Raw genomic sequence first — 14,763 nt, forward strand, 5'->3', positions numbered from 1 at the left:
CCTACTATTTTTCTGTACTTGTCCCCAGAAACAAACTGACTATAAAGTTATAGATTGGGGGTTGAGGGTAGGGTCTACCAATATTGGATACCTGGAAATGGAAATTTAAGGATTTAGTTGAATTTCATATACAGTCAAATAAAATAAATTTCTTAAATTTACTCCTAGTGTTAAAGCAGGGAAAACCCTTCATCCATTTAGATAAAACTATCATATGATGTTGTAATCTGGGCCAAGATCTAATCTGGTCCAAGATCTAATTTGGTCCAGATGGAGCAGAAGCACATGCTAAGGGAAGAAAAAAGACTGTTTAATTTCTATTTCTCTGCTGAAAATAGGAAAATGGAGGTTTTTTGTTTTGTTTTGTTTTTTAAGCCTTCTAATTAATGCAGGACTAGAACAATGCCTGGTTCATATCAAGCACTTCATAAATTGTTGCTGTTGTTTAGTTGCTCAGTCATGTCCAACTCTTTGTGACCCCATAGACTGAAGCCTGCCAGGCTCCTCTGTCTATGGGATTTTCCAGGTGAGAATACTGGAGTGGGTTGCTATTTTCTTCTCCAGGGGAGCTTCCCAACCCAGGGATCAAATCTTCATTTCCTGCATTGGGAGGCAGATTCTTTACCACTGAGCCACCAGGGAAGCCCACTCCATTAATTAATAGTACATAAAAGGTTTTACTTCTGAAGGGACCTCCTCCAGGACAATTCAGTATTTTCAACCTCATACAGACTGTCTCTTTTCAAGACCTTCATTTTTCCTAGTAGTTCAGTAACCGTAGTTTCCAAAACCCAAGCTACTGCTCTGCTAGGTAATTACTCAGTATCCTGAGATACTTGAAATTTCTACTTAGAAAAATGCTAATGATGTGATCTCTGAATCAAAACTCGGGCAACTCAAGGAAACTTATATACCTGAACATCTCACATTTAGAAAAATAATTATTAACAGTAATACTAGCCAAGACTTACCCTGCCCTGTGTCCTGAGCCCTCTGGGTAAGTGACATGTATGTCTTAACCCATTTAATCCTCACAACACTCTTGTGACCTAACACCATTCTTGTTCCCATTTTGTAGGTGAGAACACTGAGGTGCAGACAAATGTCCCCAAGTCATGCAGTACATCGATGTGGGAAGCTGGGCAGTTTGACTGCACAAATACAAACCTCCCTGAAACTGCATCAGAATACCACGTCAAATCACCTGATTGCCCTCTCTGTCATCGAGGAAAATGGCAGGTTGGAGCAGTTTCCTTTTCTCATTTCTGTCTGTTTTGACTACTTTCTGGATGAGTTCTGATTTCTTCTTCTCCTGCTCCCAGTACCTCTGGCCTCCCAGAGGTACCTTCCACTTGCTAAAATGTCAGGGTCTGGACACTGAAGCCTACACCTTGCTGAAACCAGCTTCTTTTGTAAAGTCACACAAAATTCCATTCTTGGATCTAGTTCCTCCTGGAAATAAGGGGAAAAAAATCATAAATCAAAATTTCTCCTAGACTGATGTGATCAAAGAAATCAAATTCAGAATTTTTTTAGAATGTTGTGCTCAGTGACCTGAAGTCCTAGGAGCATAGATTTAGAAAAGATTCCCAGGATAGCCTCCAGCCCAAAGTCACTGCTGGCAGAATACTCCCCTCCCCACTAGCCCATCCCACCCCAGGTGATGTTTATCCAGCCTCTGCAGAAGTAAAGCGACACGGAATGGTGGGGTTTAGAATATTGTTTTTATCTTGCTGTTTTACTTTTCTGTTGAATATGAGGTATGTTGATACATAGGGAAGACTTTGTGCATCAGTGGAGAACTAGATATTGTCTAGATTCTAGAGACATTATCTAGATTCCAGTGACCTGATTCTAGCCTTTTACAGCCAGGTGGGCTATTTCACAGAGGTGAACATTGTCGATAACTGAAAGAGACAGAAAATAATTCTTATCTGTAAACTTGCAAATGAATGCTGTCCAGTACAGGGGATATCCTTCTTCCCTGTGATAAAAAAAATGTGAAAGGAAGTTTCTCTGGGGTACAGTTATCAGTTGACAGTTATCTTCTACTGTCTTCTGACTTTCATTGTGTTGAGACAATGAGTTAATAATTGTTTGATTTAGTAATTATTTCTGCCTTTGATTTAGTCATTGTCAAAAGACATGAATTTTCAGTTGTGTGTCTAGAGGCGTCATGATTTGCCCTGAGCAATACACATTTCCTCACCTAAGTCCACCTGCCAAACCTTGGTGAACACTTACAAGGCAATAGGGAGGTTTAGATATAGTCTGTGGTTGTGGTAATGGAATAAAGCTAAATGACACATACAGGAGTCAAAGCTGTTCTCTGGCCCCCAGCCAGGACCCAGTGGTCCTTCCTTGATGACACAGCCCCAGCCTGACTCTCTCTGGCAGAGGTGAACGTGCAGGGCCTCTGGGGCCCAGGCCTCCCAGCCACCTGCCACCTTCCTTTGGATATCTTCACTTCTGCTACCAGTGTGCCTCTTCCTCACAGGCCCTGTGAGCCTGCTTATCTTCCGTAAGTGCCTCTGTGACAAGTTTCTCAACTAGAGCAACATATTTCACCTTCATTAAGGCCTAAATACAGGCAGAGAGCAAACTAAACAAGCTAGAACCATAACCATTTTTTTTCTTCTCAGAAAAGGCTATTCTTTTGCTATTTCTTCCTCCTTATTTCTGTTATTTGTCTATGAGTTCTGTTTCTGTTGTTGTTTCTGAGTCATTCCGTGTACAAAGCAAAACATTAAAAAATTTTCTCCATAAGGTGTACTTATCAGTCACAAAATCCTACATCTTTACCAAGCAAACCTATGTTTCAATTCAAAAAAGTAATAACCTTTCTCTTTATTGAGATACCAAATAAAATTTTCTGTTGAAAAAATACTCGAGTTTTTCTTGTGTGTTTGTTCCTTTGATTAATAAATGTACATTTTGTTAACCTTGCATATTGCCCCAAATGTAAAAACACTGAAATGGTTATATAGAAATAATTGAAAAATTCTAGCTCCTTATTCATCCATGCTAATTTTTTCCCAAGAAGTTAAATGCTGTTTTGGAAAATTAATATTTTAATTTGAGGGTGCAAACATCAAAAAACATGATGAGATGACAACTCCTTCGGGTTCCCATTACCCCACAGCAGGGAAAGATTATTATCAGCTTTTTCTAATCTTTCCAGAAAAGTTGTATGTGTATATAAGCCAATGTAGTTATTTTTCTCCTTACTTTTACATGAATGATGAGCTATTGCATTCATTACTATTTTGTCATTTGACTTTTCTTCACTTAACAATAATTTATCATTATTTACTAAATAGTAATAATATATTTAGAGCCCTTTATCACAATGGAAAGATATTCCTCCTTATTTAATCTAGTTAATATTACAAGTGAATATACTGGTGTCCCATAATATACTTCCCTTCTCCCCTTTTAATGAAGTTTAAATAGCTTCCAATCCTTTGTGCCTAGAAACTTTGCTTTAATGAAATATATTTACACAAGTCAGTTCCCAGGCATGCAAATATATCAGTAATACATATTTCTATCAGACAAATCTATAGGTGGAAAGATATGCACATTTGTAATTTTGAAAATCCTGAATTTTCCTTCCTAGCCATGAAGACAATGTACACTCTCACCATGAATCTTCAAGACTGCCACTGACCCATTCCCAGAGAACAAATTCTATTATCACACATTTAGATTACTTTCTACTCTGAGAAGTGAAAAATGGAGCTTAATTGTACTTTTAATATGCATTTCTCTTATGAGTTAATTTAAGCATTTCTTCATATATCTGAGTCATTTATATTTTTCTTTTCCTGAATTCCCTGTTCACATTCTTTGCCCATTTTTTCCTCAGGTTTTTGACTTCTTATCAATTTGTATTGGTTCTATATAAATTAGGAAAAGTAGCTTTGATGAGTTGTAATATTTCTTCCAGATTATCAGCTGTCTTTTGGCTTTGCTTATATTACTTAACTTTTTCCATGCTTAAGGTTAGTTTTATGCTATCAATTCACTTTTTTATGACTTCAGATTTTCTGTTACTTTAGAAAGGTTTAAAGTTATAAAGTAAGTTTTACATATTTTCTTCGGATAGTTTTGCAGTTTCATTTTTCATATTTGCTTATTGATACATATACATTACATATTGATAGTTATTCTAGACCAACTTAGTTTTACCTTTGAAAAGAATAATTTCAATATTATTAAATGTTCACATTTCTTCTTGTATGAAATGTTGTAATAGTCTAAATTCTTATATGAATTAGGCACTAATTCAAACTGTCTCTTCATGCTGATTGCTGCTGCTGCTAAGTCGCTTCAGTCGTGTTCAACTCTGTGCGATCCCATAGAAGGCAGCCCACCAAGCTCCTGTCCCTGGGATTCTCCAGGCAATAACACTGGAGTGGGTTGACTGTAATTAAGATTTCAGAGTTAGATTTTATTCTCTGCAAATAATTTAATCTTGTTTTTCCACTTAAAAAACCATTCTATTGGTTCTTCTTTGTTAATTTCCAAATAAATTTAGAATCACCTATACTAGTTAAAAAAGGTATTTTTTTTCCCTCTGGGATAGGATTTACCATATAAATTATTTAGGAAGCCTAATGCCTTTATATGTATTTTTCTTACTAGTCAAGAACAAGGTAGGTGACTCCATATGTTTAGGTGTTTTTAAGTAATTTTCAAAAGTGTTTCAGGCATATTCTATATGTCTTACACACTTATTGAATTGTTAGATTAATGTAATCTTAGGTATTTTATTTTTATTCTACTATAAATGTGGCCTTTAACTCACATGTATCTTCTAAATGGTTGTTGCATCACAAAAACTTTTGATTTCTATACACTTACTTTCTCTACTGCTATTTGTTTTTATTTGAGTCTCTTGGATGCATATCTATAGCCTTTGGAATTGTGACAGTCTTTCCTCCTTCATTTTTTTTGTTTGTTTGTTTTATGGCATGCTGCACAGCTTGTAGGATCTTAGTTCCCAGATCAGGGGTCAAACCTGGGCCCTCGGCAGTGAAAGTGCAGAGACCTAACCACCGGACCTCCAGGGAATTCCCCTTCTTTCCAATTTTTGACTTTTCATTCTTTATCTCACTGTGTTGACTAATATCTTCACTACAATAACCAAGAAGGACAACAGTGGTCATTCTTTCCTTGTTTTTGATATAATTACGTATTAGCTTTCTCCACTAAGTATGTTGATTTTTGGACTGAATTTTAATTTTTCATCCAGTGACTGAATTTTGAGATTTGGAGAAGTCTATTAGAAAGACAAATATTGAATCAGCATTCTTTATTCCCAGTGGCAGATTGTTCAACGGGACTGTTGTTGAAGTTTCAAAGGACATGCAAACTCAAGACATTTTTCAGCACAATTCATCAAAAAATGAGAAAGGCTCTTTTTTTTGCACACATCTATTTTATTTAGCACAATTTCTCCCATCTAAAAATTAGATTTTTTTATTTACAAATACTTCTAGAAATCCCTAAAACGTCTATTTAGGTTTTTCTGTTTTAGGCAGACATCACACTGACATGATATTAAAACACCTCTCTGGAGTCAAGATAGTGAGTGATAAGTGATAGTTGCTCAGTTGTGTCCGAATCTTTGTGACCTCATGGACTGTAGCCTGTCAGGGTCCTCTGTCCATGGGATTCTCCAGGCAAGAATACTGGAGTGGGTTGCCATTTCCGTCTTCAGGAGTCATGACAGGAGTAAGTTTATTGCCTCTCCTGGGACCACTGGAAATTGGCATGAATGTCATTCTGTGGCCACACAGGAGTGTCTGAAGCTACTCCTGAGGTAGAGGTTCAACAACAAAGCTCAGCAGAGCACAAAGTGAGAAGCCAACTTGAAAAAAATTAAGTGGTGATATTAACAAATAGCAGCTTGCGAATAATACTGTGTTCTCAGGAGAGAAAAGGAGTCCTTACAAATGGGACAAAGTCTTACAATTTTCTCAAGGAACTGTATGTTTTAAAGAAATATATTTAATGGAAGAAGGACAATGATTCATGTGACAAAAAATGTCCATTGTGTTGCCTAATTTGGTAAAATAAAACAAATATCTAATAAAGGAACAAGGTCACTTCAGTTAGTATTTTTGTTCACAGCTGGGGAACATCAACTGAAGGATGACTGGGTTTTTTTCATGGTTTGTTTCCACACCATGTGCGTATCCTTCTAAGCGATCAAAACCAGAATTTTCCAGTCATGGCTATTTATTGGAGTTCCCCGACATGGGCTGTTGAATTGAGATGATAGCCCTGGTCAGCTGCATCTAGGTCAGTTGGGCACATAGGTATCTAGTCCAAAGCTGAACTTTTCTGGTTTTGAAAATGTTCGTTGGAATCTAGACCTGTGAAGGGTGTTAAGATATGACACTCCGTATATATGTGAGTGTGACCAGCAGAGTCCTTGCTCAGAGGCTGCAGTGGTTGACAGAGGTTAGAGCTTTGCTCATTAGACATTCTTTGGTTCCTCTGGGTGTGGCCTATAGTGATTCTGACTTGTAACAGCAGAGTTCTGTACTCTCTTTCGGCATGCGGCTGAGTAGATAATGTATATGCTTCTCATTAGGAAAATGCCAGCAATGGCTGCAAAGTAACTTCCATAAACTAAAAACTAGAGAAAAACAAATCGAGTGAATTAGACACACATGAAATATGACTGTCCATAATAATACACAGCGATGCTATTGATTTGCTTGGATTATGGGGTTACTGAGACTTAGGGTCTTAATACAGATCTTTTAGATTTGCATAAAACTTCCTTCTCCCCTTTTAGAAGAACCAGGTGTGAAAGGATAAGCTATGCAGTAACTAAGAGTGTGGGCTCTAGAGTCAAGATTGCTTGGGTTAAATTCTAGCAGATACCACTAATGGTAAAAAACAAAAACACTAAATCCCACTGATGTATGTGTCCATTTTTGGAGAATAGTGCATATATAGTGTCTCCAGGACTGGATTATAAACACAGGTTATTTTTCACCTGCCTTATCGCCTTTATTTTGGAGCCATATGTAAAACGTGATGCTGGTCTAATTTTAAGTCTCTCAGTGCTAAAGGGAAAAGGGAAGTAGACTCGGTAAGCATGTACTCCTCCCCAGTGGCATCTTAGTAAACCTTGGTCCTAGACCATGGGAAGAGGAGGAGACATAAGGGGGGACACAACGGTAAGTGTCACTTGATGGGGCTTTAGGAGCCAAAGCAAATGCTAACCTATAGTGATTACTGCTCAAAATCTGCTTGATTTTAGAGTTGGTAATTAAAGGAATGGCTTAATTTAAAATCTGCCTAACCAAGAAATTCAAGACATTAAATACTGGCAGTGGTTAGGCTGAACAAAGCCCTTTCATTCTACGTTCCCCCAATTACATGAATAGGTAAGTGGAAGTATTGCAACATACCTGAATGCTGATTGGAAGCCCCAGTCCTCCCTGATCTACTACGATTACAGTTACAATGGTCTGAATCACCAGGGCAATGAAGGTGTTGATTCCAAACACCAGGGCATAGCGTTCCACACTCAGATTAACGGCGATCTGAAACCTATCATTCAACACATAATAACTTTTAAAACATGAACATACATGGGATTCTTATCTTTAAAAGAGACTGAAGAGAAAGTGTCTTACTAACAGCACTTTTTGTCTAAATCTCCTCCAGTGTAGATAAACAGTCAGAGCAGAGAAAAAATATATATATATACTTAAAGGCTGAATTAAAATGTAGTTAAAGGAAATATGGCAAAATTGCTCCTATCCAATTTAATACTTTCGGAGATTAAACCTAAATGTTCTAGTTCTCATAACTTGAGAATATGGCAGGCTATCTTATCTTAGACACTGTTTCACAGTGCATTTTTTAAGAAAATCAGCAACATCCAACCTAAGGAATTTTTTGGACAGTTATTCTTTTTATTGTTGACTCTATCGGCAGTTTTAAAGTTTTGTAGATGAATTGTTCTTTGGAAGATCCAAAGCATGGCTGGTGGTATAACTGAGTGAATCTATAACTAACTTTTTTTTTTTTTTTTTAAATAATTATATAAATTTTGAAGTCTTATTACAAAACACTTTTGAAAGGCTGGCAAATATATGATATTTGCAGTTCTTCCTTGGAATGAAGGTAAAAGGCTTTGGGTTCTGAATAGTCCTAAAATGAAAAGAAATAATGTCGTTCTACCTTAACAAAATACATTAAAAAAACCCTCAAGACACATGGGTTTGATACATTAACCTGACTCTGTTCAGTGGAAAAAAAAAAAAAGAGCATGCCACAAATTTCATCTCTTTCCTATGTTTCATGATCTTTTCTCAGGGTCTTTATATTTCTGTGTTTTGTCAATTACTTATCAAGCATTTTTCACAGATTAAAACCTAAAATTTCATACTACTTCTTTCATGTGTTTGAAATTCAAATGTTTCTTATCTCTTTCAGTGAAACCAAATCATATTTCCTACACTCAACTTTCTCTGCACTTAAATGTGGAACCAAATTCTTTTAATCATTAAAAAAATCACTGGGATTTATAGTTTCCCGTGATTTTTGCATTTACTTTTTTTTCAGTAGCCAACGTCTTATGACGGGCTGAGAATATTTTGTTTCATACAAAAGTATATGCCTGGAATTGCTCTAGCAACCAAGCGAAATTAGAGATGAAATCTCAACTTAATCACAAATCAAATCCCGTCGTACTATGCAAACCAGGAAATTGCTTGAAATAAAAATTATAAATGACACTGTAACATGCCTTTGGTTTATGAACTTACAAAACATTTTTCCTTGCTGACTAATATCAGCAATATTCAATGGATAAACAATTGAATGAAAAGATGGCTTAACTGTGCCTAATTTAATATGAAGTAGTCAACATTTACTATTGCATTGATTAAAATCCTTCCAAAGTTCTCAATGGAATTACAGGAATACAGAAAAGAGAACATGGTATTGTTTTAGGAGTGAGAAGAAATGCTAAGTAATACTTACACTGCTATGGTGATAAGGAGCATGTAGACAGTCTTGAATATCAAATAGCCAGTGTAGCACGCCCATATGTTGGTCGTGTAATGCATGAGAAACAGAGAGCCTGCACTGACAACTGAGAAGATGGCCAGAGCCAACTCTCCCAGAAGATCCCAGTTGACTTTCACGTAACCCACCGCAAAGGCAGCCAGAGCCCCTACAGAGGAAACATTAAGGAAGATCCAACACATCCAGTGAAATATTAACATGCTGTCTTAAGAATTCAGGTTTCAGGCAACCCTGAAAGAGGAATATATTACTTACACAATTTGTGAAAATAATGTGACCCGCCTAAATGGGGATTTATCCACTTCTCAAGCATGTTTTCCCTTGGCTACTCTTTAATTTCTATTCTTTCAAACATCAAGTTGTCACACTTTAAATTAGCATCAACTATATGCCAAACACTGTCCTATACATCAGAAAGGTTCCAGAGGGACCAGAAAGGTTCCTAATCATCAGAGTGGGGAAAAAAGATACATAAACTCAGTTGCTTAATATAACAAGCTGAGGGCAGGGATAGATAAAGATGAAACAATTGTTCTTGCAGTACACTTAGCCTGTTCATATATGCCTTTCTTTGTTGTTTTTCTCAGCAATATGTTACAGATATATTGCATTGGGTAGTAAGTTTTAGTCATTAGTACTAATCTTCATCTTTCTTCTAATCTCCATCCCAATGTCTTCAAGATTTGGCTTAATCTGCTTCAGGTTTGAGGTGAACAAGTTACAGAATTTAAGAGATTGAGTATTGACAGAAATTAGGGTTAGTAATTATAGTTCTCTTTAAGGAAGTGAGAGGTATTTATGTTTTGAATTACTGAGATTTGATTAACTTTTCCATATGTGATGTAGGCAAGAACCATTACTACAAAAGAAATAAAATTACTTTTCTTCTCAGAACTTGAAATGTGGAATAAATAATTTCAGTGAACCAATTCCAAGACTGCCCTGGTTTCTAGGAGTTTAAATGTAAGTCTTCTTAAAAGGGAAACAATAGTAAAATGGATGCCACATGAAGTTTCTGAAATTTTTTTGTAAAGGAGGGTGTGGAAATCTCCTACTTCCTAGAAAATATCTTCAAAGTCTTAGCTGAATTTAAGTTTCTGTTAACCAGGATATAAATATTTATTGCAGAGTGAACTTCAAAGGCAGACTTCTCTCTGATATTAGAATCTTGACTCTCAAATACCTTCCACTTCTGATTTCAATCTCGTAAGAAAGCTAATTTTGGAAATGTGTGGTGTAGAACCTGGAATTGCTTAAAGACCGGGACTAGCTAAATCAAATTCTTTATTAACAAAACGCTTCCAGTGAAAATTTGGAAGTCTTACTATTTCAGTTCATTTTCTAAGATAACAGAACACCTTGTTTATATATTAATACACAATGCCCATATTCTTTTTGATATTAAAAACAATCCTGAAAGAAAAGAGGGCATTATTAACACTTTTCTTGATGAGGAAATGGAATTTTAGGAATCTGGTTAGAATGTAATCACTTGGTGTTGAATCCTGAACTCCTGAGTTACCTGTAACACATTAAACAGAATTGTCGTGTCTCTCCTTTTCCCCCATTGCCTTCTATTCCTGAAAACAATTAATATGCCTTCTGAACAGACTTAATTTACCACTGTGGAGAATTCAGCAACTGGAGAAATGAATTTAGTTTGCGGGGGTGGGGGGGTTGGGGATTGGGCAAGAAAGGAAGATAGATCAATGTTTACTTACCTCCAAAGGTTGCAATAGCTTCTACTGCTCCATTATATACTGAACTCTGGGATGGTGCTTTGTAATCCCACAGGACTTGGACATAGTTCAAAACCTGGTTATAACCTGCTGTGGAAAAAGCCCACCATAGGGACCAGTAAAAAAGATGTTTTGAGGAGTAACACTGCTTCAAATCTTGTACCCACTGCACAAAAACTCTCAGAGCTACATTTCCTGGCTTTGGGTTGGTCACCTGGCCATCATCTGGGTTCCCTGAATCAGTGAACACTTCTTTTCCCACTGGTTTGTGATCCTTTTGAGGTTCCTCTGAGACAGCGTCCGTTCCTGGTGGCTTTGGAAGGGCTTCTTGGCTGGGTGTTGCATGAAAAAACATGCTCTTCTTAGGCATGGGTAGGAAAAGTGAGAAGAGGAAGGCCACGGAGACAGAGGCCAAGGATATGACGTTGAGGTAAAAGTAGGACAGGCCGGCCAGGGATACCAAGAGCTGGGCCAGCACGGAGGCCGCCGTGTAGGCCACCAGCGTGACACTCCTGCAGTAGCCGCTCACCTTCTGGTAGTGCTCCGGGCTGACCACGCTGTAAATGTAGGCATAGTAGGCCACCTCGGTGGCGGTGACCATCCCATAGAAGAATTCCAGCACCTGCATGGTCCTGACTCCTTGGCCAAACAAGAGCAGCAGCCAGCAAATGATGAAGCTGATCCCCTGGAGGATGATGACTGGCTTGTAGCGGACATAATCCGTGAGGATAAAGACTGGAAGCAGTAGCGCCAGGTAAGAGTAGGTCCACACGGGGAAGATCTCATTTGTGAGCTGCAGAGGTGGAAAATGGATTCTGTGACCACGAAGCACTGGGAACTGGGGAGGGTTACCTTTCTCAGACTTGTGTATTTCTAAAGTGTTGATCCATGTGGCTTGCCCAATATAAAACTTTGTATCTAATCAGATAGGGTGCTGTGCTTAGTTGCTCAGTCATGTCTGACTCTTTGTGGCCCCCATGGACTGTAGCCCACCACGTTCCTCTGTCTGTGGGGAGTTTCCAGACAAGAATACTGGAGAAGGGTCCCACACCCTCCTTCAGGAGATCTTCCCAACCCAGGTCTCCTGCATTGCAGGCAGATTCTTTACCATCTGAGCCAGCAGGGAAGCCCTGATTAGATAGGGTATCTTCATATGACAAGAAAACAGAATAGAAAACTGATTTTCAAGGAAACCCTAGGAAAGGAGAACTCCCCCACCCCCTCAAAAACCCACTTTATACATCTACATGCATTTCACTACAAGAATATATCAGCTTCACGTGCAATCGGAACTTTGTCGGTTAGTTGCCAAGTCATGTCCGACTCTTTTCAAGACCCTATGGACTGTAGTCCACCAGGCTCTTCTTATCCATGGGATTTCTGAGACAAGAATAGTGGAGTGGGTTGCCATGTCCTTCTCCAGGGGATCTTCCCGACCCTGGGATCGAACCTGCATCTTCTGTGCTGGCAGGTAGTTTATTTTCCACTGAGGCACCAGGGAAGCCCAATGTGAACTATACTAGCTGTATGCACACTAGAGTCCAGGCATACCTCATTTTATTGTGTTTTGCAGATACTGTGCTTTTTACTTTTTGTTCTTTTTATTTATTTATTTTTACAAATTAAAGGTTTGTGGCAACCTGCATTGAGCAAGACTATTGGTGCCATTTTCCCAGCAGCATTTGCTCATTTTATGTCTTTTTTGGTCATATTTTGGTAGTTCTTGCAATATTTAAAGCTTTTCCATTGTTATTATGTTTGTTATGGAATCTATGATCAGTGATCCTTGATGTTACTATTGTAATTGTTTTGGCATTTTTTTAGCAATAAAATATTTTTCAATTAAGGTATATACTATTTTTTGGCATACTGCTATTGCATATTTAATAGTCTTGGAGCAAAAGTCATGCTCAGCTGAGACCATTACTTGCTCAGTCATGTCCTACTCTTTGCAACCCACTGGTCTGTGGCCCACCAGGTTCTTCTGTCCATGGAATTCTCCAGTAAGAATACTAAAGTGGGTAACCATTCCCTTCTCTAGGGGATCTTCCTGACCCAGGGATCGGACCCAGGGATCGAACCCAGGTCTCCTGAATTGCAGGAGGATTCTCTACTGTCTGAGCCACTAGGGATTAGTATGGTATAAACATAACTGTTTTATGCACTTGGAAATAAAAAAAAATTCATGTGACTCACTTTATTGCATTGTTTGCTTTATTGTATCTGTAACCAAGTTATGTCTCTGAGGTATGCCTGCAAACTAGTTAAAAATTGTTCAACAGACTTGTGGGCTTTTCAGGCTATTAAAAAAATACTATCCTTGCCTTGCCTTAAGATTAATGACACTTCATAAAGCAGCTACAGCGTTAGAAGAATTCAGCAACCTTTATCTTTGTGTTGATTCACCATCATGGCAAAAAATTAGCCCGTGCAAGTCTGAATGAACACACACAGGAAGACAGCAAAGAGTAAATCACCCGGCAGAATTACGATGTGGGAACAGTAACGCATTTTGTCTCCTTCCTGGACAAATTGTATGGGCTTCCAACCCCGTTTCTCTTCAGTTCTGTTGATTTATCTGTTTACTCAATTCTCGGTCTCAGCATAATAGTTGTCTCGTGGATTTAGTCAGAAATGCAGGGGAACTCACTGTTCATTCATGGAAAGCACTGAGGAAGTTGTTGGTCTTTGGGGCATGCTGGGTACAGGTGTAGGTCAGCCACAGCAGCCTCTCTTCTGTGCCCCTTGCTTCCTCCAGCAACCTCAATGGGTTCCCGTGTCAGTGACAAGAGGGGAAGTTCAGTGATTTGAAAGGCTAGTGGGACTGGGCTGCACCTTTGTGGTCTAGCTAGTCCACAGCAGCTCCCTGGTGGCTCATACAGTAAAGAATCTGCCTGCAATGTGGGAGACCTGGGTCAGCAAGATTCCCTGGAGAAGGGCATGGCAACCCACTCCAGTACTCTTGCCAGAGAATTCCACGGACAGAGGAGCCTGGCAGGCTACAGTCCATTGGATTGCAAAGAGTCAGCCATGACTGAGCGACTAACACTTTTTCACTGGTCCATAATGGTTGCAGAAGTAGAGGCTTGGGGTTCGCTGGCCGATTCTGGACCTCTGTCTGTGGTCTGCTTTGTCTTAACAGAGTCATGTTCCTGTCTCAGAAACTCTGAAACAGACCTGCCCCTAAGTGATTTTACAGTGTAGCAGAATAAACTTGCCCTTCTGTCCTTACTGCCTCATCACCAAATAAAACAGTATCAATGACCCTTTCCAGTGAAGCCTCACAATCTGCAGTGTCTTCTTAGCTAGGACTGGAGACTACAGAACCAGCCTAGGGTGATTCTTCAACTAGGTCAGGGCACTTCCTTGTTATACTTATTAAAAAAAAAAAGCGGCAGACCTTTTGAATTAGAGAATTGGGACTTTCGGGGAAGATAAAGCTGGGAGATAAACTGTTAATGTCTCATCTGCTGATAAACAGTTTTTCAAAATTAAGTGTCCTAAGGAAAGGCTTCACTGGTGGCTCAGTTAGTGAAGAATCTGCCTGCAATGCAGGAGACCTGGGTTCAATCCCTGGGTAGGGAAGATCCCCTGGAGAAGGGAATGGCAACCTACTCCAGTATTCTTGCCTGGAGAATTCCATGGACAGAGGAGCTAGGTGGGCTACAGTCCATGGGGTGGCAAAGAGTTGGACACGACTGAGTAACTAACACTCTCAACACTTTCAAAGAAATGCTACATTAAAAAAAATATATTCTGCTTATACCCCAGCAAATTAAAAGTTTATTAGGACTAGATCCTGTGCCTGGCAGTGATTGTATTTTAGGATAAGTGTAACAGAATCAATGAGACTTGACATGTTCCCATGCATTAAGCCTAATGTTAGAACTCTGTAAAAGTGAAAATATTTATTATACATGCAATGTGTTCAGGTTTCCCATCTTTGCAAGTGTGAGGAGCGAAG

At 38.7% G+C, this 14,763-nt stretch overlaps 1 protein-coding gene across 5 annotated transcripts in view; it reads right to left on the minus strand.

The window, feature by feature from the left end:
* Nucleotides 1-643: 643 nt before the first annotated feature.
* The window catches only part of SLC19A3 (solute carrier family 19 member 3), a 34,063-nt gene continuing 19,943 nt past the window's right edge, over nucleotides 644-14,763 (minus strand). For 3 of the 5 annotated variants that reach the window (XM_044937923.2, XM_045164618.1, XM_045164617.1), the window contains exons 3-6: nucleotides 10,782-11,592; nucleotides 9,016-9,208; nucleotides 7,434-7,575; nucleotides 644-1,452 (exon numbers count right to left, since the gene is read on the minus strand). In XM_044937923.2, the coding sequence (XP_044793858.2) occupies nucleotides 1,279-1,452; nucleotides 7,434-7,575; nucleotides 9,016-9,208; nucleotides 10,782-11,592 (1,320 nt within the window). In that variant the 3' untranslated portion in view covers nucleotides 644-1,278. Of the gene's footprint in view, nucleotides 1,453-5,423; nucleotides 6,650-7,433; nucleotides 7,576-9,015; nucleotides 9,209-10,781; nucleotides 11,593-14,763 lie in introns of those variants that run through there. The other 2 variants (XM_045164616.1, XM_006047112.4) reach the window with 2 other exon arrangements.

Source organism: Bubalus bubalis, chromosome 2, assembly GCF_019923935.1.
Source record: "Bubalus bubalis isolate 160015118507 breed Murrah chromosome 2, NDDB_SH_1, whole genome shotgun sequence".
Classification (NCBI taxonomy): Eukaryota; Metazoa; Chordata; class Mammalia; order Artiodactyla; family Bovidae; genus Bubalus; species Bubalus bubalis.